This window comes from Saccoglossus kowalevskii, chromosome 16 (genome assembly GCF_978046115.1).
Source record: "Saccoglossus kowalevskii chromosome 16, keSacKowa6.1, whole genome shotgun sequence".
NCBI lineage: Eukaryota > Metazoa > Hemichordata > Enteropneusta > Harrimaniidae > Saccoglossus > Saccoglossus kowalevskii.
The window spans coordinates 35,074,135-35,101,157 of NC_140656.1; the positions used below are offsets into that span (position 1 = coordinate 35,074,135).

At 37.5% G+C, this 27,023-nt stretch overlaps 1 protein-coding gene across 3 annotated transcripts in view; it reads right to left on the reverse strand.

Moving 5' to 3' along the window:
• Window positions 1-2,139: 2,139 nt before the first annotated feature.
• The window catches only part of LOC100374654 (cell cycle checkpoint control protein RAD9A-like), a 58,544-nt gene continuing 33,660 nt past the window's right edge, over window positions 2,140-27,023 (reverse strand). For 2 of the 3 annotated variants that reach the window (XM_085491426.1, XM_006824202.3), the window contains 11 exons: window positions 26,589-26,753; window positions 26,035-26,149; window positions 25,149-25,248; window positions 21,112-21,218; window positions 19,809-19,915; window positions 19,565-19,629; window positions 14,612-14,755; window positions 10,762-10,875; window positions 10,482-10,639; window positions 9,646-9,794; window positions 2,140-2,447 (listed from right to left, as the gene is read on the reverse strand). In XM_085491426.1, the coding sequence (XP_085347552.1) occupies window positions 2,331-2,447; window positions 9,646-9,794; window positions 10,482-10,639; window positions 10,762-10,875; window positions 14,612-14,755; window positions 19,565-19,629; window positions 19,809-19,915; window positions 21,112-21,218; window positions 25,149-25,248; window positions 26,035-26,149; window positions 26,589-26,705 (1,293 nt within the window). In that variant the 5' untranslated portion in view covers window positions 26,706-26,753 and the 3' untranslated portion in view covers window positions 2,140-2,330. Of the gene's footprint in view, window positions 2,448-4,656; window positions 5,307-9,645; window positions 9,795-10,481; window positions 10,640-10,761; window positions 10,876-14,611; window positions 14,756-19,564; window positions 19,630-19,808; window positions 19,916-21,111; window positions 21,219-25,148; window positions 25,249-26,034; window positions 26,150-26,588; window positions 26,754-27,023 lie in introns of those variants that run through there. The other variant, XM_085491425.1, reaches the window with a different exon arrangement.

Genomic DNA, 27,023 nt, shown 5'->3' on the forward strand with positions numbered 1-27,023 from the left:
TGAAAATATTTGCTAAAAATAAAGAATTGAAGATGTTGACAGGAAGTGAACATATCTGATATAGGTCCACCCAGGGTACATATACACCAAGAACCATGGCATTCAAGTCGAAAATATCATTTTTGAGCCAAAAATGACAAAAATATTCACTAAAATTGGAGAATTGAAGATATTGTCATGTAATTAACAAATCTGACTGAGATTAACCCAAGGTAACTACAAATAAATTTACAAAGCAATCAGGTTAGAGGTTTTCAACAAGAAGTTGAAAATAACATTTTTACAAAAAATGACACAAATATTCACTAAAATTAAAGATTTGAAGCTATTGTCATGAAATTACCAAATCTGACAGATTCACCCAAATAAAGTTGCAGTTTTCAAGAAGATTACAAAACCTTTTCATCAAAATTAGAGAAATGAAGAGAGAACCACCCAAGGTACCTTCTTATACAGTTTGTGATTTTTAAGAAGAAGTAGAAAATGTAAAGTTGACAACGGCAACAACGGTCAATGAGTAATACTATAAGCTCCGCTTAACTTCATCGACAGCGAAGCTAAAAATACAATTTTTGTTTAACCTTATTCTCTATGGAATTGATCTAAAAATAGCGATTTTTGAAAAATATTAGAACATGTTTCTCAAAATACGTCACTATAACACACAAAAGAGTAATTTTTTTATAGTGCCATTTGACAATAGCTCCATGATTTTACACTGAAAGTCACTGAAAATGACACAGTCCCCGTTAAATTTTTGAAAGTTCTGTTTGTGCTCGTCATATTAAAGCGGAGGGGTTGTCGCGAGCGTGTCCTTGAAACTTGAGTTCCAAGTGGCGTATACAACAGATTGTTTATTTACATCAAAACATGTGTTCTGTGTAGTAGTAATATGGCCAAAAATAAAAACAGCCATTATTCGGCCATCTTTGATCTGATTATGAAACACACTGATATGCATGATGTATGTGCCAAATACAAATGAAAATGATACATAAATTGTGAAAATATAGTAGTAAGGCCAAAAAGTCAGATGGCTGTCAATTGGCCATCCTTGACGGGATTTTGAAACAAATTGTCATGGACATGGATTCTAACATGTATAAAGTACATGTATGTGCCAAATTTGAATGAAAACTGACAGAGCACATCCAAGATACCGCAAAAAAAAACAAACAAGATGCCTGCCAGTCGACCATCTTTGATCCAATTGCGAAATAAATCGTCATGGACATGTATCCTAACATGTATAATCTATGTACCAAGTTTGAATGACAACTGACAAACCATATCCAAAATACAACATTTTCAAAAAACAAGATGGCTGCCAGTCGGCCATTTTGAATCGAATCACTAAACCACTGCATGTGCATATGTCCCACATAAGGTACTAGGCACATGCAAAGAATGAATGGAATCAGTCCACAGGATTCTGAAATATGACTCTGTACAGACTGACAGACGGACGGACAGACTCAGGAACTCGCGGAAGGTCGGGGACATGTATCCTAACACGTATGATCTATGTACTAAATTTGAATGAAAACTGACAAAGCATATCCAAAATACAACATTTTCAAAAAACCAGATGGCTGCCAGTCGGCCATTTTGAATCGAATTGCTAAATCACTGCATGTGTATATGTTCCACATAAAGTACTAGGCACATGCAAAAAATGAACGGAATCGGTCCAAGGGATTCTGAAATACGACTCCGGACGGACGCATGGTCGGACGGAGACCGAATTACAAGTCCCTGTTTTCGGACTTCGTCCGAACGGGGACTAATAAAGTAATGACCATTGTCATGCAATTTATGACCAACCTTCTCAAAAACTAGACTTCCTTCTTAAGATAACATATAATCTGTAATTATTCTTTCTTTGTAACAGTTGCAATTTATGTCATGCATGTCATCAGTTATTTCTGTAAGTAGCTCAATATAAATTAATATTACACTGGCTTAGGGTCCAATTATGGTTCCCACACTCGTCTATGAACCATGAGTGTGAGTGTGTGTTGTCACTAGAACACTAGAACAGGAGGGTCAATGTTTACAGTATTCTTGCGTTGTCCTCAGGACGAAGGGTTAAGGTTTACAGTATTTCTGTATTGCTCAAGACAAATAATGCAAGTAACGCAAAATAAAAAAAAAACATTTATTGGCAAATATCCAATCAGTGCTTACACATTTTGCTGAAAATCTGTAATATCATCTGTAAATTTATTTCAAGAAAAAGTTTAAAGTGTGTGTTAGATGGTGTTATCGATATTACACAAAGTGTATATGTATTGAGATGCCAAAAAGTGATGCAATGTTTTATTACATTTTCAGTCAGAGTCATCTTCATCTGTGTCCTCTGCAAGCACAGTTGTTGGTTTAACCATTGTTTCATTTTGGGATGAATTAGTTTGAGATTGAGAACTTCCAAAAAACATTGACTTGAACTGAAATAGAGAGAAGAAAAAACACATATAGTAGTCAATAATTAAATACTAAAAGCAGCCAGAACTGTGTGCATGTAAATTGATATTACAAGCACTGCTTGACTTATTTTCCTGAAACATGTGTAGAAAGTTATTGGTAAATGACACAGTCCCTGTCTGTTGCAATTAGGGAAAATGTTATTCATTGTGGAAGATAAAGAAGCCATATGTAATGAATGAGTGGATTCTGAAGGACTGAATTAGAAGTCTCTGTTTTGAACTTCATTCGGTCAAGGACTAACAAGATGGGTACACTCCTCCAAAAATCTTATGAAGTAACAAATTTACTAATTATGACAAGTTGTGGACACGAAAATTTGAAATGGCGATCAGTCGGCCCCCGACCCTGTTTGACCGAATGAAAAACAAAATTGTCACATTTTGTATTTGTACCAAGTTCAAAGAAATTGGACAATTCATTCTCCAGACAAATAGACTAAAATTAGTTTCAGATATTGTTCGAATCAAACTAAAAAAATAATGATAATTTTGTGTGTTTATATCATGATGATAAAGCTGACTTGGCATTCAAAGGAATTAATTATGAACAGCTCTGCTCAGGCACCTGAGTTACCATATAATCTATTGTTTAAGCTTCACTTTAATTTAGGCATTAGGGAAGAGTGAAAAGCCTTAATTTAGTTCTAAAATAGGCATCTTGAAATGTTGAAAATTTACTCAATCAAAAACAATTTTTCACATGACAAAAAATACTTAGTCTACCATAAAAACCATACTTGCTGGCGCAGCTTTAATAGAAGTGGCACCTCTAACTTGAGACATTGTTTCATGTTGAAATTGACAAGTTTTGAGCCCAGGAAAACCATGAAATATAAGCAGCACCCCAAATCTTTTACAAACCAAACAGCCACCACATATTTCAGAAAAAGATATACCACTTTCTCTCAAATTAAGGCATCAGTTTTCGAACATTTCAATCTTTCCTGACACCTAGATTAGAGTCTAATTTAGGTTTTCCATAGTCATTGACGATGTTTATTGTTGGTAGTGTGAATGGGTAAACTGTGTTTCGAAAATGTTATCATCGTAAAAAGTGTTGAATTCTTCTTCAATGCTCAGCTTTATCTTTCAAAAACAAACTAATTTTTTGATTTACAAAAAAATCATGTCGTTTTCCCATCAAAAGTTGCTGAACTGCTATTAATATATGAGCTATGGTAATTTGAACACGTTGGCACCATCCAGCGTTTTGATTGGTTAATTAGCGACTTGACCTATCAGGTCAAAGAACAGTTTCAAGTCACGAATGTGCTTGGACAAACATGGCGGATATCATATCGGATCGAGCGTTTACATGTGACTGAAATCTTTCGCTTGCGATGAAAATAAGTTGAATTTCACGTGTATTTCATAACAATTCAACAAATTTATTTTTTGTACATTATTGTAATCACTACTGAGAAATAATCACCAATAGCGACACTTAAAAAACAAGTAAGTTATTCACTTGTGAAACGCAGCATGACCAGCCCGATTGAGATACCGTTACCATTTGCTACTAAGCAATACATTCATGTTTGTTTGTTTTTTATTAACAAAATTAAGAAAATAAATGCATATTACATTTAAATAGTCTTTTGTTATCATGTGAAATTTTTTTTTTTGAGTGACTAATTTTTCAACAAGTTGCAACATATAATTTGTCCAGTTTTTAGTATGGATGTAAACATGATGGCAAACATGATTTCTATGGCATTTTCAAGTTTATAGCACTCTCCATCCTGGTCTCAGCAAGAACACCAGAGAGCAACAAACAAGTACAACAGGTAAAATGACATGCAAGTATGCAAATCAGATCTGCAAATAAGTTGAAGAGTCAGTGTTGTATCTGTTTGGATAAACTTCCTTGTACAACTGTATTCTTAATACAAGAACACTGTCAATCACAGAACTGTTCCAGCGAAAAACTTCTGATATTTTAAACAGTAACAGGGCAAAGATACCGTTTGTCATACAAGTACTAGCACCAGACGAGGAACTGAGAAACTGCAATGATCCTTGGTGTACATTACCTGTGTCAACAACTTTACTTCCCATGTACTTCATGTACAGATCTACATGTAGTTTGTGGCCCTGAATTAGTTTCAATATCTCTAAATAAGGACAAGAGTACTTCTCATATGACAATGATACAAATAAAGTGCAAGAATCCAGAAAAATATTATCAAGTTTTTATTATCATACATTATTATACATCTGTCACCGTAACGCCATAAGTTACAGCGTGCCGTAATTTTGCGGTATTTTACAGGGTATTTTCATACTACCATATTAGGAAATGCGAATTCCAAATCTGGAATGATTACACGCGTAAGCGTCCTCTAATAATAAAAACAAACATGGCTGCCACCAGGATTTGACCGGACTCAACACAAATAAGTTCGCTGATTCTGTTCTAAACTTTTTGGATTTCGGCATTCCCATGATGTATCATTGGAAGGAAAAGATGTATAATAATAAGGTTATTACGAAGATACCTCAAAGTATGCACTCAGACAGTACGCTGTCGCATCGACCTCCGCTGCGCGTCGGTCGATACTGCCGCTGTACTGTCTTCGTGCATACTTTGAGGTATCTTCGTAATAACCTTGTATTAATATTAACAAATCATGTAAAATTGAACTTTTATGTACAGAGAAACACATATTTATGCTTTGGTTGACAGCACTTCTCAAAGAAAAAAAAAAGACGACATGCAAAACTTTATACAATTGTCAGACATGCAGCGAATAGTATGCTTTTGTAATATATGCAGTTTCAGTGGCTTTGCTTTCAGAGAAAAAAATTCTGGCTCTGCACCTGAAAAAAACAAAAAAAACATTTAGTCAAAAGTAAGCAGAGGTTGTAGCATATGTGCTCCCATTAGCTGTTAAATTTAATTGAAAAAGATATTTGTGTACCGTCTTTTTTAGTATGAAAACATATTACTTAATATATTTATACCAGCCAGAAAGAAATTGCAGTTTACACTGAGCAATTAGAAATATACATGGACAACAATTGATGCATGTCTAGTAATATACTGTTTGAAAGGCTGCAAGATGTAATGAAATAGCAAACCAGTCACTACTCAAGTCGGACTGGCTGGGAAACTGTACAATACATACAAAAATGTATGCAAATGATATATGAGCAGCTCCACCAAATATAAAAATATTCTTTCCATAGTTATGAATCTAATGTGAATGTGAGTATTGTATTGTATTGTATTGTACTGTATCGTACTACAAGTTTATTGTGATTCTATATGTGTTTGTAATATTATTTAGCTTTATTTAGCATTCTGTTTAGTTGGCTAACTTTACTGTATCTTAATGTAGTTTATTTTATTTTTATACGACCATAGAACAACTCACTGTAGTTTGTTTTAATGTTGAATAAAAATTAAAATCAGTCACTGTATAGTGGTGACGTATTGCGCGAAATTGTTGCAAGGACAATACTTTTCTTGATTTGCGTGCCGTCGTGCATCGATAAAAATGCATGGAATGGTCGGCAGTATCGATCAAGTTCGTCTAGTGTCACATTCCTGGCTGGCGACAAGATGCCAAATAATCATTTAAATAAGCGTCAAAGGCCCTAATTTGGTTTTACAATAGGCGTCATGAAATGTTGGAAAATTACAGTCAATCAAAAAAACTGTTCACATGACAACAACAAATATTCACTATATTTATTATGCATTATTTTGTTGTTGGGTAGCAAAAGATCACGGTACGGTAGCTTACTTGTTTTCAAAGTGTTGTAATTGTTGATTAGTATTCAGTAGTGGTTATATTAACGTACAAAAAATAAATTCGTTGAATTGTTATGAAATGCAAGTAAAATTCAACTTAGTTTTATCGTAAGCAAATGTTTTCGGTTACATGCCCGATGCAAGACGATATCCGCCATGTTATCCATGCCCACGAGGCGTGTTTATTGACCAGATAGGTCAAGTCGCTAATCAACCAATCAAATTACCATGAAGCATTTAAATATGACAGTTCAGCGACCTCATGGTGAAAGCAACACGGAAGACCAGATTTACAGATGTTTTAGTGCGATATTTTGGCTTCGTTTCTCGTGGGGAAAAAGGCATGATTTTTTTTTTAATCGGCACGATTTAAAAAAATAAATAAACATACAGTCCCAAATAAGAATGTACCGGGTGGAATTTTTCTGGGAAAAAAATAAACGCACCGGTACGTTTATTTGGGACATTTAGCATTGTGGGCAAGCTCTCCTGACATATTTTTAACTTCGCCTATTGCGTGATCAGTGCATTACGTAAATAAACCAATACTTTCAATGAGTACATGCCAACCCAACTAAACTTGTTTATAGCTGTTTATGAACAGCATGGACACATCTCGTAGAACAATAGGAAATCATAAACAAATATAAATGTTGCGGAAATCAGGCATTGGCGATAATGATTTTGAGCGAGGGAGAGTCTGGCAAGCGTCTCAGAGCAGCATTGCGCCGACACCACCACGACGTTTGAATCCCGGTGAGAGCACTGCAAACCTCTTAAATCACGAGGTAAACTTTCAATTTACACAATACATAATCAGTTCCTACAACAATAATAGAAAGGCAGTTTTTCTGGCGAAGCTCTTGCCAGGTTAGCAAGAGTTTCTCACGATCACCAAACCCGAGACACAAACGATAATACAAAGTGTATAAATACCATAACAAGCACAGTTTCTTACCTTTGAAATTGACGAGACACAATTTTGTCCATATAAGCGTTGCGCAAATACATGTAAGGATACAATTCCGGGATACAATATCCTCACACAAAAATGACTGATTTCCACCGAGACAAGAACTGCGTATGCGTCATCAAAATTCAGATTAAACTCAGGTAATTTCGGGAAAAGTCGGATTTTCCAGAAGTTTTGAAGGAAAAATGTTAAAAATCAAAGAAAAACACAGTGAAACTTTGAAGAATCAAAAAAATAACTTGATGTGCATCATAGCACCATCAATTCCTGTCTCAGTACCAACTCTGAACTGAATTGGATCACACATGTGTGAGAAAAAGCTGGTAACGTGAAAATGTGCACACACGAATGCACAGACACGACCCAAATTAATATCCGCCGCCCGGATCACAGATCCGACGGGGGCTAATTAAAGCTGCGGCCTCAATTTTACGGTATATAGGATAAAGACAAGTCGGGAGGCTGTTTGGCGCTCCGCTCCGCTCAAAAAACTAGCAACATGTTTTTGGCTGTTTCCATAGTAGGACATGAACGTGAAGCTAAATTTTATAACAAAGCAAAAGTGATTATAAGGGCACTCCTAGCGGAGTGGATCGCCAATAAACAAGCCATGCATGGCACAGTCCCTGTTAGTAATCAAATCTAAGTTATATAGTATAGTAATATAGTACGAGTACTTGTCCATATTGAGAGATTTTTCTGTGCAACAGCACTAATTAAAACAAAATGGCCACCATTCGGCCATTTCGAATCGGATTACCAAACAAATATTTCTGTATATCTATGAGATGATGTATAATGAATATTTAAAGTATGTCAGAGGTATGGCACTAAAACCACATTCATTAAAACAAAATGGCTACCAGTCAGCCATTTTGAATCCGATCTGAAAAACAAAATGATGTGCATCAGGAACCTATAATGTCTAATGTCCATACCAAGTTTGAACGAATGCCAGAAATGCTTGATTTTTAATGATTTTTTTAGCACAAAAATGGACACCATTTGGCCATTTTGGATTGGATCGTCAAACCGATAAATCTGTATATCTATGACATGATGTTATCGGGAACACTTTATTCATATAAATTATTCATTATTTAGTGATTCCTTTTTATTTTCGCTTTGAGTCACAGTATTGTTGTACAGTATGCCTTTGAAATTACATGTACTCCTATGGTAAACAAACACAACCTTGACTGCTTCACGTCATTTACCTATTCAAGGCTATTAGTACTAACATGAGAGTGAACACACTTCGAAAGTAAATACAGCCGGAGTTAATTTACATGGTGTGAATACTTGGTTGTCTATATAAACTGTGATTTAATGTAATTCTTTTAATAGTTGTTTCTACCTGACGCTCTATGGCGCATGTCATATTCCAGAATAAAGAGTAATCTTTGTTGTGACTCTGTCTCGTAACTGCGTAGTATATAAATATATATACACTACCAGACTCGTTATAATACAAATCCCGCCTTCTATTGTGATATACAACCACAGATGTATAATGAATAATTAAAATTTGAACATAACCAGTCAAAGCATGTTAGAGATATGGCACTAGAACCACATTCACTAAGACAAAATAGCTGACAGTCGGCCATTTTGAATCTTGCAATTTTGCATCAAGGACTCATAATGTCCAATATATGTACCAAATTTGAACAAAAACTATCTGTAAGCAGCCTAGAAATGCTTAATTTTGATTATTTTCCAGTACAAAAATGACTGCAATTCGACCATCCTGAATCAGATTGAGAAACAAATTGTGCATATAATACTATGTATGTATGATGTATGTGTGAAGGGACAAATGAATAAACACGAATGCATTTGCTTAATAGCAAATGATCATGGTAGTGCAATCCAGTCAGGTCTTGTTTCACAAGTGAATAGGTTACTTGTTTTCAAAGTGTTACAATTGTTGATTATTACGCAGTAGTGATTATAATAACTACAAAAAATAAATTTGTTTTTAATTGTTCACTAATAACCCAGTCAAAATGCTAGATGGTGCCATAGCTTGTTTGAATATGTTAATGACAGTTCAGCGACCTGATGAAAAACGCAACACGGAAGAGGTTTACCATTGTTGTGGTACGATCTTTTGGCTTTGATTTTGATGGGAAACGGTATGATTTTTTTTTTAAGCCAACAAGTTAGTTGATTTTGCAAGATAAACTGAGATTGAAGAAGATTTAACACTTTTTATAGTGATAACAGCTAATTGTCGAGTTAAGTTTACCCATTCAAGCTGGCCACAATAAATACAGGACTCTTGAATAGGTGTCAATGACTATAGAAAACCTAAATTAAACTCTATTTTAGGCATCAAGAAAGATGGAAACATAAGAGTATACGGTATATGTAGAATTGATATTTTATCTTGAAACAACAATGAGATTGATATTTTTGTAACAAACCTTTTTTGTTGGTGGTGTACTAGGTATGAAATCAAACTCGTCTTCATCACCACTTGGTATGTGTATATCAACAGTACTTGTGTCACCTTCTCCAATCTGTACATTAAAACACTCAGGTTTGTTCCCAGACGTTTGTATTCCAATCTTTCCTGAGGGAAAAACAGAGATGAACACATTATGAAACCAGTCATTGACACCCCTGTACATCTTGACTACAAGTTTATATTAGAATGTAAGTACACATGTCCAATAAGTATTTAGGTGAATGCAAATATAATTAGCTGAATAATTCACAACTAACACAAATGTTTGTGCACTATGATGTACAAAGTACACAATCAACCAAGACATGTCATAGATATGGCCCAGAAATTGCAGCTTTGAACACAAAAGGAACACTAGTTGACCATTTTTAATCAAAAATTAAGTAAATCACAGGAAGGTGTACCAGAATACTTTGATGTTCATTGTATGTAACCAATTTTATGGAAACCCATTTCTTACATACATGAGATCCAGACAGGTAGATATTCTATCTAGTGCAAGCTATACAGATTTTCAGAATCAGGGATGAGAACAGAACAGCTGCCCAATACATGTATGCCATGTGTATCAAATATCAATATAACTTAGCAGAAGCAGGATATGTGTATTTCTGATTATAAACTAATGAATCAGATTGTATAACAAAATGCACATATGATCTATGTATTGCCATCATGCCAAGTTTGAATCTATTGAACATCAATAAACGCATGTCAAAGAGCATTGTACATGTCAACCACACGCATACAAATACTATACGCATGTCTCATAATCAAAATCTCGGAAGATACCTTGGAATGTAAATGATTCACTAGATGCATTACTACAATCATCATCTTCTCTACCATCTGGTATCCTAGCAACAATATCGGGCATCCTGGATGGTCCAGCATCACCTGCCATTTTTAAATTTTGTCTTGGAGAGTTTCTCTCAGAGAAAGCTGATGGTCTGGAACAGAATAATTGGGTAATCGTTTTCATAGCATTATTATTACAACATAATTTTAGATAAAACTCACTGAACCAGGTTGTTATATACAAATCACAAACACAGCATATGTTTGTACATACCTGTCTGGTTGATTGGATGTGTTGTTAAAGCCATTGTGTCTATCATTCCAGCCATCACAACTTCTACTTTCATGTGCTGGTGTTTTTTTACTTGCTACTGTAGTTTTCTTTTGGCTGTCAAAAGAAAATTACAGAAGCACCTTTGAATCATCAGTCTACTAGTTTGTGTGTGTGTGTGTGTGTGTGGGGGGGGGGGGTATTAGAATGAGAATGAGAGTGAAACATTAGAACAGGTCTCACACTTCTATATATCTATGAGACGTCACCAGTAGAGATGTGACCAGTGACCATGAAGTTTTGAATAAGGTTAGGTACATCAATGAGTACACTGCCAAGTCTGTACCATACAGATTAGGTGCAGCAATGAGTGCACTGCCAAGTCTGTACCATACAGGTTAGGTGCAGCAATGAGTGCACTACCAAGTCTGTACCATACAGGTTAGGTGCAGCAATGAGTGCACTGCCAAATCTGTACCATACAGGTTAGGTGCAGCAATGAGTGCACTGCCAAGTCTGTACCATACAGGTTAGGTGCAGCAATGAGTGCACTGCCAAGTCTGTACCATATAGGTTAGGTGAAGCAATGAGTGCACTGCCAAGTCTGTACCATACCGACTAGGTGCAGCAATGAGTGCACCATACAGGTTAGGTGCAGCAATGAGTGCACTGACAAGTCCGTACCATACCGGTTAGGTGCAGCAATGAGTGCACTGCCAAGTCTGTACCATACAGGTTAGGTGCAGCAATGAGTGCACTGCCAAGTCTGTACCATACAGGTTAGGTGCAGCAATGAGTGCACTGCCAAATCTGTACCATACAGGTTAGGTGCAGCAATGAGTGCACTGCCAAGTCTGTACCATACAGGTTAGGTGCAGCAATGAGTGCACTGCCAAGTCTGTACCATATAGGTTAGGTGAAGCAATGAGTGCACTGCCAAGTCTGTACCATACCGACTAGGTGCAGCAATGAGTGCACCATACAGGTTAGGTGCAGCAATGAGTGTACTAAAAAGTCCGTACCATACAGGTTAGGTACATCAATGAGTGCACTGCCAAGTCTGTACCATACAGGTTAGGTGCAGCAATGAGTGCACTGACAAGTCCGTACCATACCGGTTAGGTGCAGCAATGAGTGCACTGCCAAGTCTGTACTATACAGGTTAGGTGCAGCAATGAGTGCACTGCCAAGTCTGTACCATACAGGTTAGGTACAGCAATAAGTGCACTGCCAAGTCTGTACCATACAGGTTAGGTGCAGCAATGAGTGCACTACCAAGTCTGTACCATACAGGTTAGGTGCAGCAATGAGTGCACTACCAAGTCTGTACCATACAGGTTAGGTGCAGCAATGAGTGCACTACCAAGTCTGTACCATACAGGTTAGGTGCATACGGAATCGGTCCACAAGATTCTGAAATATGACTCTGGACAGATTGACGCAGGGACGGACGGACACAGGAACTCACGGAAGGTCATGGACATGTATCCTAACATGTATGACCTATGTACTAAATTTGAATGAAAACTGACAAAGCATGTCCAAAATACGACATTTTCAAAAAACAAGATGGCTGCCAGTCGGCAATCTTTGATCCAATTGTGAAATAAATTGTCATGGACATGTATCCTAACATGTATAATCTATGTACCAAGTTTGAACGAAAACTGACAAAGCATGTCCAAAATACAACATTTTCAAAAAACAAGATGGCTGCCAGTCGGCCATTTTGAATTGAATCGCTAAGTCACTGCATGTGCATATGTCTCACATAAGGTACTAGGCACATGCAAAGTATGAACGTAATCTGTCCACAAGATTCTGAAATATGACTCTGGACAGATTGACGCAGGAACGGACAGACACACGGACGGACAGACACAGGAACTCACGGACGGTCATGGACATGTATCCTAACATGTATGATCTATGTACCAAGTTTGTACGAAAACTGACAAAGCATGTCCAAAATACAACATTTTCAAAAAACAAGATGGCTGCCAGTCGGCCATTTTGATTCGAATCGCTAAACCACTGCATGTGCATATGTCCCATATAAAGTACTTGGCACATGCAAAGAATGAACGGAATCGGTCCAAGGGATTCTGAGATACGACTCCAGACGGATGCACGGAGACCGAATTATAAATCCCCGTTTTCGGACTTCGTCCGAACGGGGACTAACTAGAATGATGCGCATGGCGAAGGAAAAGCGAATCTTGCGAAAAGAACTCTGCAACAGACCTGAGTCAGTTTACAGATGTACTCTATGTGGAAGGGACTGTCATTCTCGTATAGGAATGTTTAGCCACAGTCGATGCTGTAGGGCTGATGTCAATTAGGATTTTACCATGGTCAATATTGACCGACGGAGGCCAAAATCAATCATTCATCATCAGGTTTAGAGCTGACGTACATGATAGCCAAATGCATAATTCAGGGGAACTATGAATGAAACGGAGGTAGAGAAAGAACTAACAAGCCATGCATGGCACAGTCCCCGTTAGTTATCAAATTTAAGATATATAGTTTTGTTCATAGTAATATAGCTGGTATATAACCATGTCAGGAATATGATTTTTTAACATTAAAATGATTGACATTTGTATCTGATCGTCAAACAAGTACTTGTCCATATTGAGAGATATTGCTCTGGAACAGCATTCAAAATCAGCCATTTTGAATACATGTATATATATAACAGGATGTATAACGAATATATAAAATTTGAATATAATAAGTCAAAACATTTAAGAGATATAGCTCTAGAAGCCCAATCATTAAAGCAAAATGGCCGTCAGTCAGCCATTTTGAATCCAATCTGAAAAATAAAATGACGTGCATCAGGAACCCGTCTAATGTATGTACCAAGTTTGAAAGAAATCCATCCATAAATGCCAGAAATGCTTGATATTTGATGATTTTTTAGCACAAAAATGACCACCATTCGGGAATTTTGAATAGGATCGTCAAACCAATATATCTGTTTATCTATGACATGATGTATAATGAAAATTAAAAATTTGAATATAGTCAGTCAAAACAAGTCGGAGATATGGGTTTAGAAGCCCATTCATTAAAACAAAATGGCCGCCAGACAGCCATTTTGATCCTGATCTGAAAAATAAATGATGTGCATCAGGAACCTGTAATGTCTAATATATATACCAAGTTTGAACGAAATCCATCCAGAAATGCTTGATATTAGATGATTTTTTAGCACAAAAATGGCCACCATTTGGCCATTTTGAATAGGATCGTCAAACCAATATATCTGTCTATCTAAGACATCATGTATAATGAATATTTAAAATTTTAATATAATCAGTGAAAGCAAGTCAGAGATATGGCACGAGAGCCACATTCATTAAAACAAAATGGCCGCCAGTCGGCCATTTTTAATCTTATCTGAAAAACAAGGTCCCATAACGTCTAATGTATATACCAAGTTTGAACAAAATCCATGCGTAAACAGCAGAGAAATGCTTGATTTTGATAATTTTTAGCACAAAAATGGCCGCCATTGTGGAGTGGACTGGTCTGTAGAAGCAGCAAATGATGGAAAAGCAACAGACAGGAAAGGTTGACAAAATTTGGCTATGGTTGATGTTGATTACATATTTTGCCAGCATCAAATATGAGAAACTCTTAATGATTGGGCTGAATGTGCTATGCCAACACAAACTAATAATTGTGTAATGGTATTTTTTGTGCTACATTTTGCAGCTGCCTAGGTGCTGTCTATATGTACAACCATAATATATACCATTTGTAATCATAGAAGCTAAGGCTTAACACAACCTTGGTGATCCAACCACAGATACTATAATATATCAAAAGCTATGCTTCTTACCTTTCAGTTTTACTCACAGTTCTTCTAGCTGTTGGGGCTGGTTGTACCTGCGTTGTGTTCTGTGTCGACCCTGGTTCAGCTAAAGTGGCTAAAACAAAACTAGCTTCAAATACACTCTCTCCATCTAATGCAAATACTATAGGTCTGTTTGGAATGAACAAAAAAATGTGAATATAATGTAATATGTAACTGATACTGACCCCCATTATGTAATTTGTAACTGATACTGACCCCCCATTCACTACCATACTCATAACATTCGGCATAGCGCACACCCCTTCAAAATGCCACTAATTTAAAACTTGGTCTTTGATAATTCTTGGCAAGAAAACCCATTTGAGTCTTCAAAATAACGTCACTAAAGGACAGTGCCCCTATCTCTGAGCGCCACCTACCTGACGCCAGAGCCGAATAAAAAACTGTTTTCATAGTGACATACTTCATGTCCGCCTTGACCATAGGCTCGAAGGAGGGGGGGGAGGTGTCATAATGCCACGAGAACCAACGGCAAGTCTCAGTCAGGAGGATTCGTTAGCCCCTTGGCGCATGGCCTCTTCGCGCAGAAGAACTTAAACAATTGCAACATAATAAAACTCAAAGCCTGTTTCAGTCCAGCAGATTCTGATAAAACTGGGAATAAAACAGACAGATATCCAAGAATCGTCGATATAGATTTTCCTTGATAAATAAATACAGGAAAAAATCGGCTACCTCGCTAATAGAGGGACTGAGATAATCAATCAGTTCACGCATTGACACCGATCCCGTCGACAGGAGTTGGCTGGCGAGCTCTGCAAGGGAGTCTCATTGCTCATGAGGGGGGCGAACAAGCCCTTGCTCCGTGTCGAACTGCATACCCAGAAAAACCAGGGTGTGGGATGGTATTGGGTTGGACTTCGCAATATTTATTAAAAAGCTTAACTTGTGGACACTGACAGAAGTACGAAAGCCGGTGTTTCCACCTGGAAGCGATTGAGTTCCACAAACCTGTTCAGCCGACTGAGGTCTAGAACTGGACGTCACCCCCCTAACTCTTGGGAACGAGGAAGAGAATAGAACCCTGGTAATGAATGGGGGTTCTTCACCCTTTTCTCCAGAAGGCTGGCTACTTCCTGTTGGATTGTCTCTGCCTCGACCTCGTCCCTTGGCAAAAGACAAAGGAGTCAGAGGCCAAAGAGGAATCCGATACCCATGCGACACTACTGTGAGCATTCAGGGATCAGAAATTCTCCTTGCGCCAAGCTGGTATGTGCTGCATAAGGCGCGATCCCATGGAAAGGAGCAGATGGGGGTACGGAGCTAGGGCTTCCCAAACTCCAGCCTCCAGTATGAGAGGACGAAGACGGGGAGACTGAGCCCGAGGATTCCGGGGAGGGAGACCAAGAGTCGTACTACCATCCATGTCCAGGCAGCTGACGAAAGCTTCAAAGAGACTTCGTGGCCCCCTGGTCCCCAGAAGTGCCAAAACGCCCACCACCAAAGCGATGTTTCTTGGGCTTTTTTTGACGCTTCTCGCTACTAGTCTAGTGAGACGCAGGAAGCGAAGCCTGGTCAGCCCAAGTCTGATGGGGGTGTGTGGAATTCAGAAGAGAACGCGCAATGCGTTCCGTTCCAGGGAGAGGGTCCCCCTCTATAAAAGAAGTGGTCGCTCCCTTTCCCGCTGATGTGAGTTGTCCCCCCGATCCTCTAAAGAAGAGATCCCTGGGTAGATGGGACACACCTGACCTTAGCCCTGGCGAAGGAGCGACAGGCAGTATCTCAGCCTATGCCCCCCAGGTCCTCCTGTGTCGTACCCTGCGACTGCAGAAGGAAGTTGACTTTTGGAGCCAGATTAAACATCCAGGCCTTCCAAGCCATCTCTTCACCATGGGGGAGCTGGTCACCTTAACTAATATACCAGTAAGAGAAGGCAACAAGGCCTGTCTCTGTGCAAGCAACTCAGGCTGCGTCGGTACCGATGAAGTCTCGGTGGATTGAACCGGTGCAGTCCCTAAGGGCCGTACTGATTCCACCTCGGTACTCGGTGTCGATGTCAGTGCCCCAGTGGGAATACGCTGTTTACCGTCATCGGTAACCGTGGTGACTGGAAACTCTGATCCCCCAGCAAAAGCGGTGGAACAGTGTTTGTCTGCCTCGGTAACATCAAACGGGAAAAATAACTCCACATCGGAAGAATTTAGTCCCGCCGTCGGTGAACGGTTTTGAAGGTCTTGTCTCAATCGTCGATCCTGCTACATGAAGCAGGGAGTCAGATTGTGACAACTCTTGATCACTCTCAGTTCTCAATAGGAGGCGAGCCTCATCGTGATTACCAAGTGGAGGGAGAGGTTTTTCACTCATTGAATCAGACATTTCACCGCTGGCTGCGGCTAGGGATTCCCCCTTTTTATTGCGGCTTTTACCAGCTTTTAATCGCTTGCTTTCAGCCTTCCACCTCACCTCGCAATGAGACCACATTTTAGGATCCCATTGATCGCAGAGTCCCCGAGTCCCTGACACAGCCCAAACATGAATGGCAACACATGTGCGGATCCCAAACAGGCATTTGTTTATGGCAGGAGGAGCAAGTCTTACGTCCCGACCGTTGCTTCGGGACATTTGTCTTTTGTTGAGACTTAGGCATTATGCAGTTGAGGTATGTACAACCACGAATATCGGTCCACGTTGGTTTCTCCAAACGATCCCGATGTCCGTCATTCAACACAAGCAGAATTAATTTATCATAATTCATGGAGATCATGTCCCGTAATTTGCGGGTTGTAAAACCATATATATATTTTTTTACCTTGCGAAACTACAACAGAGCTAGAGTTGTCACAGTAAACTAATCTTAACCAACCATGTACACACCATTTCCTAATCATGGTAAATATTTGATTTAACCATAATAAAACGCATTTGAACGTATGTTATTTGACACAAGCGAATCCAGCCGTTAATCAAACTGAATTTAGTAGTTCCGAGGTCCCGTACACATTCTAACGGATAATATTTACCACTCACAAATGACTCATTTCACCCCTCGCATACACCCGTTTTCGCGGCCTTTGTTTTACCACTCACCAACACATTTCGCATAGGCCTTTTTTGCCACTCACAAATGATGCATTTTACCACTCACATATGCCGTTTTTACCATACTCGCATATGGCATATTTTCTAGGTTGTACATACCTCTGCAGTCTAGAAAAAAATACAAAATGAGATCGTGAAAAAAAAATAGGCCTGTTGCTCAACGGCTATTGTACAAAAGATTAGTGCTGTATATGCCACAACTTTTCGTTTAAATTTGTACTTTTAAATGAAATATCGCCACACAAAGTTGTCAATGGAATAATAAACACATGTATGCCTAACACCAAAGCATTGGAAATAGTGGTTAGTTGAAATTCCATTTTTAACCAAAAATGACAAAAATATTTCCCAAGTATCAAAGCAGTCAGGCTACCGGTTTTGAAGAAGAAGTCGAAAATAGAATTTTTGACCAAAAATGACCATTTTAAAATAGTCTGAACTGAAATCAAGTCGAGTCGTAACACGACGAAAATCGCGTGAAATGGGAAAATTATGACGCCATGTGGCGTCACGATAACTTATTCAAAATGGCGGCAAACATGGAGATTTCGCTGTAGTTTTCCGCGGTTTTCGTCTTGAAATCGACCAATTTCAGACCATCGCCCTCAAAATAATTGATGAAATAGTTTCGGGACCCATCGACAGTAGAAAGGTAGAAACTTATGGCGAAAATAATGATTTCAGTTCGGTAAAATAGGGTAACTCGCAAAGGATGGAACTGGAGCTCCATGGTTTCGCGTTAACACCACGACGAGCGAAATAACCGACAGCAAAACCAAGTGAGCTACAGAACTGCAGCTAGGTTCAACCACAGTTTCGTTCAACACAATGGCAACAGCAGACTGCCAGCTCTGCGGTCGATCCACACAACCACAACTTTCGGAAAAGACTTCTGCCAGTCTCTAAATTCCACGCAAACACAATTTCGTCTGTCCCAAGAGTTCCACAACATCCATAACCACTTTAGTTCAGTCTTTGGAAGGAATTCAGTCGATTTAACAGGAGAATCGACCTGTCCACACAGATGGAAACAATTCGACTGACCGATACAGGGACGCACAGACTTATTCATAAACAAAGTTATTCCAACACCATACTATAGATGGCGCTCTCACAATAGACCGCCAGAGTTTTGGGGGGGCTAATTTGCATAATTTTTGGCAGATCAACTTCTCATGAACAAATTACCATCTCCACTCATCAAGGTTTGGCATTTTTTGAGAAGAAATCGTGCACAGACAGACAGATAGATAGATAGACAGACGACAGACGCAGGACCTATGGTCCGTTGAGCCAAAAATGGGGCCCCTAATAATGGAAAGCCTTTACCGTAATGAAGTCGCTCACCAACACTAGATTTCCTAGATAATCTCAGTCATAAAAACTGCAATCTGCTCTCGTTTTGCCTGCTGGCCAGCGGAAACAAGAGAGAATAAACGGGTCAGGCCTCGATTGCGTGATCACCCTGAAGGTGACCCCTTAGGAGAGGCCTTTTTTTCTATAGGGATTGCTACCCTAGGGTGTTCTTTGTGGACCCAGGTATATTCCCTAATAGTTTCCGTTCAGGGCTGTAATCTGTAATTAAGCCTAATGAGTAATAAATGAAATTTAATATTTCCACAAACTTTCTGGTAGGTGATATAGTAAACAATGATTCAATATGCAACAACTGTGATGTTTTGGTTGATATGCATTTCTATTAGAGATGTGCTTCTAACAGTAGTAGTACATCACATAAATACACTTAATCATTTGAGATAATACAAATTTACTAAATACAGTAGAATCTCATTGAAGAAACCAAGATATAAAATAACAAATTTGAGAGCCAAGCAACAAACGTGATACAAGTCAAATTGGAGTCATTTGTTTACTTACTTTCCAATTGTTTCAAAGAAAATTGAAACATGTTGATAACAGGCATCAGCAAATGTTAAAATTGCCTGTAAAAAAATATGTATAACTATGAATATAAATATTCTCACGTAAGAGGCTAATAAAATTTGTCATTAAAGTATCAAAAATATCACATGGCATGAAATTTGAAGGATACATGTGATAAGTTTTTATATTCTCAATATAAGACTGGATCTGAATGAGGAAAAGGCAGAAGGTTTCTCACCCTTAATTCTTTCAAACAAAATGTAACTTCTGTATCAAGTCCAATTGTGTAATCATCAAATTCTTCTGGTAAGAGAGACATCTCAGTATGCATCACTTTATTGGGATCTTAGAATGACAAAAGTAATCTTATTAGCATGACAGATACAAGTAGCAGGTTCTACATAAATGTGCTCTTCTGCAAATTATTGCTGATTGCATAATGATTTAGATACCATGTTCTCCATGAATGGATGAAGTAATCAAACTTTTTCAGACTGTCTGAACCAACACATCAGCAATCTCTGACTATCTGTGGAGGTTTTCCACAACTGATGTTTTAAAAATAAAAAAATTCCTTGAAATTGTTAAAGTTGAAATAGCGCCATCTAGTGGTTATATCTCTTGTTATAGCCCATAGAAAATTTTTAAAAGTGTTTGCAATAGAGCTATGCATATTGATTGCTGAATTACTACATAATCTTAAATTTCGACCGATCTGAGAATAGTCAGATTTTTCTTTTAACTCTAATTTAGACTTGAATTATTTTATAGCAGTAAAACATAAATAAAGGTTTGCTTTTAGGTGGACACCCCCCCCCCCCAAGATAAACATGATAATCACCCACTACTGGTTTATATCTCATTGTTCATATCATTGTAGTTACAGTGCTCAGTGTTTCTACCTCATAGGTAACTGATTTCTTTGTAGTTGCAGTCACGCTGTTTCTACCTGTAGAGCTACCACTACCTACTAATCCTTGTTCTTGCAGAGCTACAGTCACGCTGTCTTTCTACCTTGGCGTTGCAGTCACGCTGCTTCAACCTGTAGAGATACCTATACCAACTAACCTTTGTACTTGTAGAGCTGCAGTCACACTGTTTTTCTACCTTGTAGTTGCAGTCACGCTGTTTCTACCTGCACTTACGAATTCTAACAATATAATTTGGGGGCTAGAGTATAGTATTTTTTGAACAATGTTGTATTTATATGCTGTCATATCAGTTAGATATTTATTTCACTTATTCTACTGTTTCATGTCTGGGTGCTCATCGCCTATGTATGTTCGCTGTTAATGTTAATGCCAATAAAGTATTTTAAACTGTAACTTGAAGTGTTTGTGTCATAAATGGGGAATCTAATGTTTTGTAATCACTGATTTATCAACCAGCTTTACAAATAAGGTGATAACAACTGTTGAGTCAGAGATTGTAATTCAATATATCATCAGGACAATATAAACAACAATAGGTCGTACACATTATTAATAAGTTGTCAATGTAATAATGCTATCTTCTAAAAAAATTACAAGCAATGTACCTACCTGGCTCATCATCCACATAATTTTTTAAACAGACTTTTTCTGGTGAAACAATCAATGTGACTTCTTCTTGTGATGTTTGGAAATTACCGACTGCGTCACACAACAATCTAGACAGAATCAGGGAGAATACATGTACAAGTCTTATATCCATGAGTAGACATTCAGTGTTTAATACTCATATGTCATTGTCAATGACACATGTTTGTCCAATATGATGGATGAATGCATACATGGAGGTCAATCCATGAGGCTCTGTTTTAGGACTACATCAAACCAGGTTCTAGAAATTTTTAGTCAGTAATTCAGTATTTCATTTTTCAAGATTTCACTGCAAGATTAAAGTACTTGAATACCAGTAGTCCTTAGATGTAATTGGTCGCTGACTTGCTTTTTCTATTTTTTTGCCATCTTGTTCATTAATCCACCATGGTCACATCGGCGTGATAACAAGAATAGAACACTGTTTGAGAAGAAAAACCAAGTCTATTGATCCTCTCACTCTAAGCAAAAACTTAGCATGCCAGAAAAAAGCTTGATGACATGTTCAAATTTTACGATTTTGAGGTTCATGCAATTCAATATACCGGTACCTTACCTTTGTACCAAATTTAAATAAAATCTGTAAAAGTGTACCTGAAATTAGGAGCAATGGCCACACCAGACAGTTAAGTCAAACCCAGAAACAAAATGATGCACATCAACATCCTAACATGAATGTTAGTTATTACCGAGTTTGAATGGAATGGACCTACAGTACTCATTCCGCCCAACCTCCCGCTTTTATCGCTTTTTTTTCGACCGCTTATCGCTTAATTTTCGACCGCTCGCTGCTTTTCGACCGGAAACCGATCGCTTTTTTCCCGCTCCATCGCTTGCTTTTGTTCGTTCGCTCTTGCTATGGCTGGCTTCAGAAACATCGTCCGCTGGAGTAACGATGATCGTACATTGTATCTATAAACTTGTGTTTTTATTCATAATAAATTTAGGTTTTAATGACGATTCAAAATACAACACGTATTGCTTCTCTGTATTGGGAAGGGGGACATAGATGCCTTCAAATCACTTGACACATTGTAACGTTTGCTACACAAGTCGAACTGTGACCTGTTTTTACATATTTACGTCCTTGTGTGCGTAGTTCAAGCAGCTATATAACTGGTCAATCAATCGTGATATGTATTGAGTACTAGTATTTGTGTGTGTGTTTCTGTGTGTGATTTTGACTAAATTTATTCCAAACGGCGCTCAAAATAATTTGACACTTTGTTATTTGCGAATGCAACTCACACTATGACCCTTACTCAATTGGCATAAGTAATACGAATGCTGTAGTTCAGAAAATCTATCGGGTTAACTTTTGCTCGTGTCTGGGTGCGCAAAACAAAACTGCACATATAATCATCGCATAGCTGAATTTCTGCAAATCAATTGGACTTAAACTACTAGTATAATGACTGTGACGATTAATCGCTTGTCCGAGTATATAAGGCGACGAATTATTGGATTGGCAGCAGCCGGACGAAAAATGAAAGAGAGGAAAACATAAAACAAAACAAATGCAGCCAGTGATGCATTTCGAAAATAAAAATACAAAATAAATGCAATCAGAGGAGCCGACCACGCGCGTTGAAAATAAATAAAACGTGTTGTGACACACTGGCAGCCTCATCAGACTCTTTCCCTTATGCAATATAAAATTATGCTATTTCCCAAAGCACTTGTATTTAATACATTGACGAAAAACACCGCAAGACTCAACTCGAACGCAATATTGATCACTGTAAAAGTGGATAAATTCGAATCGTCATCAAATTCAAAATTCAAACAATCTCATTGAATTTCAATCAAAATAAACTTGATGTTTAGAAAGACAAAAACAACAACATATTAGAGTGCAAAAAAAGTTAGCAGCAAAGAACGAGAAATGCATGTGGGAAAGCGATGAGTGAACTCGATGAAAATTATGCTAATGCGAGAACAAGCCATATACCCCATATGTAGAAAAATACAATATTTTTACCAAGTAAAATCATATTTTTTAAAGTTATTGTTCATACATGAGTTTGTAATTTCATCTAGCTCCTTTCAGTCACAAATATAGATAATATAGCAAATTATTTTTTTCTGTAATATTTGTGTGTAATCTTAATATAAATTTATAATCAGTTTTTTTTTTCAGGGGTTTCCCCCCCAGAAAAGACAAAAAAATGTCATAATGTCGGGAAGGGGAAGTCTTTTTTTTATTATTATTTATTGGGAACGAAACGTCTTTATCGTAGTGCTTCGCCTCGGTTGACAATGAGCTCTTTGGGTCGCTAGAACTGTATGTCAACCTCTGTTCAGGGTGAACATTTGTATTATTATACCGAATAAATCTTAAAACAGAAATTGTGGCACTCAATCATGGCAATATTCCAGGTCATCATTAGAAAGATTTTCAGAGGCAAATTTAATCTCCACTCAAGGCAGCTTAGGCTATCTCAAAGGATTGCAGGAAATTGATCCTTACCGATTCATATTTATGAATTAATCGGGATTCAGGTACCATAGTGTTTGTAACTGAGTATTCCTAAAGATACACAAAAAAACACGAACTTTCGCGTAGGATTTTTCATGCAAACAATGTCAATGGTTCCCCGACACCGATTCCTTTTTATCTTTCAATTTTTCCAAGACGTCGTCGAGATGCAGGTACGATTCCTCTTAGCAACGCGTTCTATTTATTTCCAACGCGTTCTATTTATTTCCAACCCGTGTGGTTGGCGCCTTTGATTGCGTTTATTTTGTTCTTTTATTCACGAAACCTATCACTGGCAGTGTTTGTTTTGTCGCGTCTCACAATTTAATGTACAAGCTGACTTTGTTTTGGCTGTAAGTGAACTACGTACAGCTCATGGAAGTATTTTGCTCAGAGTTCGCAAAATGGAATACCCTGCAAAATTTTAATCCTTTATTTTATAACGAGACATTGGGCGCAAAAATAAAAACCATAATTATTAAATTCAACAAGTTTATGTAACGTGTTAGTCCGCTTGCCTGCCGCCTAGTTAAAAAACACGATCTCTATTGATGTCGGTTTCAATAACTTCGGACAAGTAAGATAGGTGCCGGCCGACATTACATTTGCAATTATTGTATTTGTTTGACAAATTATACAGTACGGTCATTCTATAACAATCGATTGGTCGTTTTTTTTCAGTCTTACTATTCCTGCAGATATTCTTCAATATTTTTATAGATGCCATGGATTTACATAACTACAACTTGACCCGCGTTAAACCGAAACCATGCGTGCAAGGCAACCATCATTCTACACACAGTTACTCGACAAATACATGTACCGTACTCTACAGTAGACATTTTTCGTTCTCCACCAAAAATAGATAGTTTTATTTCATATTAGTTGTGTCTGTGTCAGTGTCGTATTTGATTTTACATGTTTGGTTCGATCTTGTTTATAGTGGACATTATTTCTACGCGTATGTATTATTACCAATTTTATATGGCAGTGTGATCCACCGTATTTTTTTTTACGGTCGTTCTATAATTTCTGATTGCATTTATTCTTCTTTTAACATCATAAAAACAAAAATGATACACTTGTACATGAAACAATAGGTAATGAACTGTAAATGCGGGCGGTTGCGCTGTCAGGAAAGTGAGCGAGCGAGCGAGCGGATACTTCCGGATTTGTGCATTAAAAAAAAAAAGCAGAAATTGTCTGGTCGAATTGAACAAAGCGAGCGAAAAAAAAAGCGATCGAAATCCGGAAGCGGGCTGGAGGTTGGGCGAAATGAGTACTGTATACCTACAGTAAGACACCAAGGTGGACCAAAAAGACAATAAACTGGTCACTAGTCAGGCAAAGGTAATGAAATGAAATGTGCATGTATGCTATCATGATTTAACTTTGTACCAACATAATCAGTCTTGCATGTCCTAAAAATGTCAACAGATGTACAAACTCGCCTACAAGTTGCTGACATGATGGAACAATATTTCATGAATCCAGAAAATGGTAAATCAATATTGCTTACTTGGACTGGGCAACTATTTTGTTTGGACAGAGATCTTTAGCAAAGACAGCTTGCAATGATTCAGTTTCCTGAAACGTCAGATTATACGTCTTCGTTATTCCTGTAAAAAAACATATTAATGTAAAGAAATTTAATTTTGTGAAACAAATCTTTATTGTATTTTTAGCAACAAGCATTAACACTGTACTGAACCAGTGTGGTTTTACCAGTAGTAGATATCAGTATTTGACAACAAAAATGTACATTTCTACCAAAGGATTACATGCACCATCTGTATTTCAATCTCAATACAGTATGATTGGAATACAAATATGTGGAAGCCTATTACAAAGTTTGAATGATATCACCCTGTTCATTTCTGAGAAACTGTTCTGAACATACAGACTGTGATTTTTGGATTTGAGAGACAAATGACAGTCAATCGCCAAATTTTATCAAATCGCATAACATACTGTATATAAAATTATTAGTAAAGTTCTTGAGAGCAAACTTTCGGTTGTATCAGAGGAATTATGGTCTGGACATGAATAAATAACAAACTGGTCGACAGACGGCTATTTTTGTTCAAATAATACAAGATGCACCTAGACACTTAATATGCATGAAGTTTGAATGAAATCGCCTTGTTAATCAAAGTATAAAAGTTATCGATCAAAGCATGTCTGATAAATGGCTCTGGATGCACAAATGGAACCCAAATCCCCCGTAATATCTCTGTTTATAGGCTAAAAATATACAATAATTATTGTTTTTCCAAATTCATCTTTGAGGAAAACCTTCAAATATGTTGGCATAATAGAATATTAAAATGATAATAATTTTCAAAATTAGCAATTTGTTTGTCATAGGAGCATAAAAATCACTGAAATTTAAAAATATATCTCACCATGTTTACAGAGTAGTGTAAATACAAGCCTGGCATCTGTAAAGTTTAATTTTATCTTACATTTTTCGACAGTTTTCTCAATAGTAGGAAGTGACTTAAAAACAGATAAGCAAGACTGTGAATAAAAGCAATAACATGTTAGAGACAAATGCCCATATACACAAAACTATTATAAGTGATGTATAAAAGAAACAACCTGAAAACTGATATCTAACATTTGATCACTATAGAGTGAAAACAAAATGGCTGCCAGTCGACCATTTTAAATTGGGGATTCAAATTTCACAAGTAACTATTATCATTCTGGAATACAAATCCAACCATTGCAATCAATATGATCTTGAACACTGATCCCCCAATTTTAAAAGGTTTATCCCTTATTAAGTCAATCAAATGTACTTTGCTTGAAATAGTGAAAGCTTAGATAACAATTTCATCAAAATGGCAGTATGGGGGCGCTATAACACAGCATGAAGGTACAAAGCCCTGGTTTAATGAACAACAGATGCAAAAGTGAGACAAGGGTGCTTTCATGACAGCACATAAGAACATACCTTCATTGTTATTTTGCATTTGAATTTTCCATCATCTTCATTCTCCTTCTCCTGTTGTTGAGTATCATTCTGACATTTACCATCGTCATAGTGATAGAAGAATGTTGGTGCAAACATAAAACATGCATATGCTGATCTGGATGTATTTACTGTTCTCAGTGCAAGCTATGAAAAAAGCACAACCTGTCCTTACTGAAACAGAAGTTTCATCACTGAAAAGGAAGTTTCATCACTGAACAGGAAGGAAGCAATAAATTTGATCCTTTGTCTCAATAGTATTGGGGCAGCCAATTTGCAAACTTGCTAGCGAATTGGTTAACTGCTTAGGTTTTGACTGAACAGTTGGTTTTACGAATCTCACTGGCACTAACTTGTGGCCACGCCACTTTTTTAAATTATTTAAATATACTAAAATTAAAAGTAAATGTGGTCGCT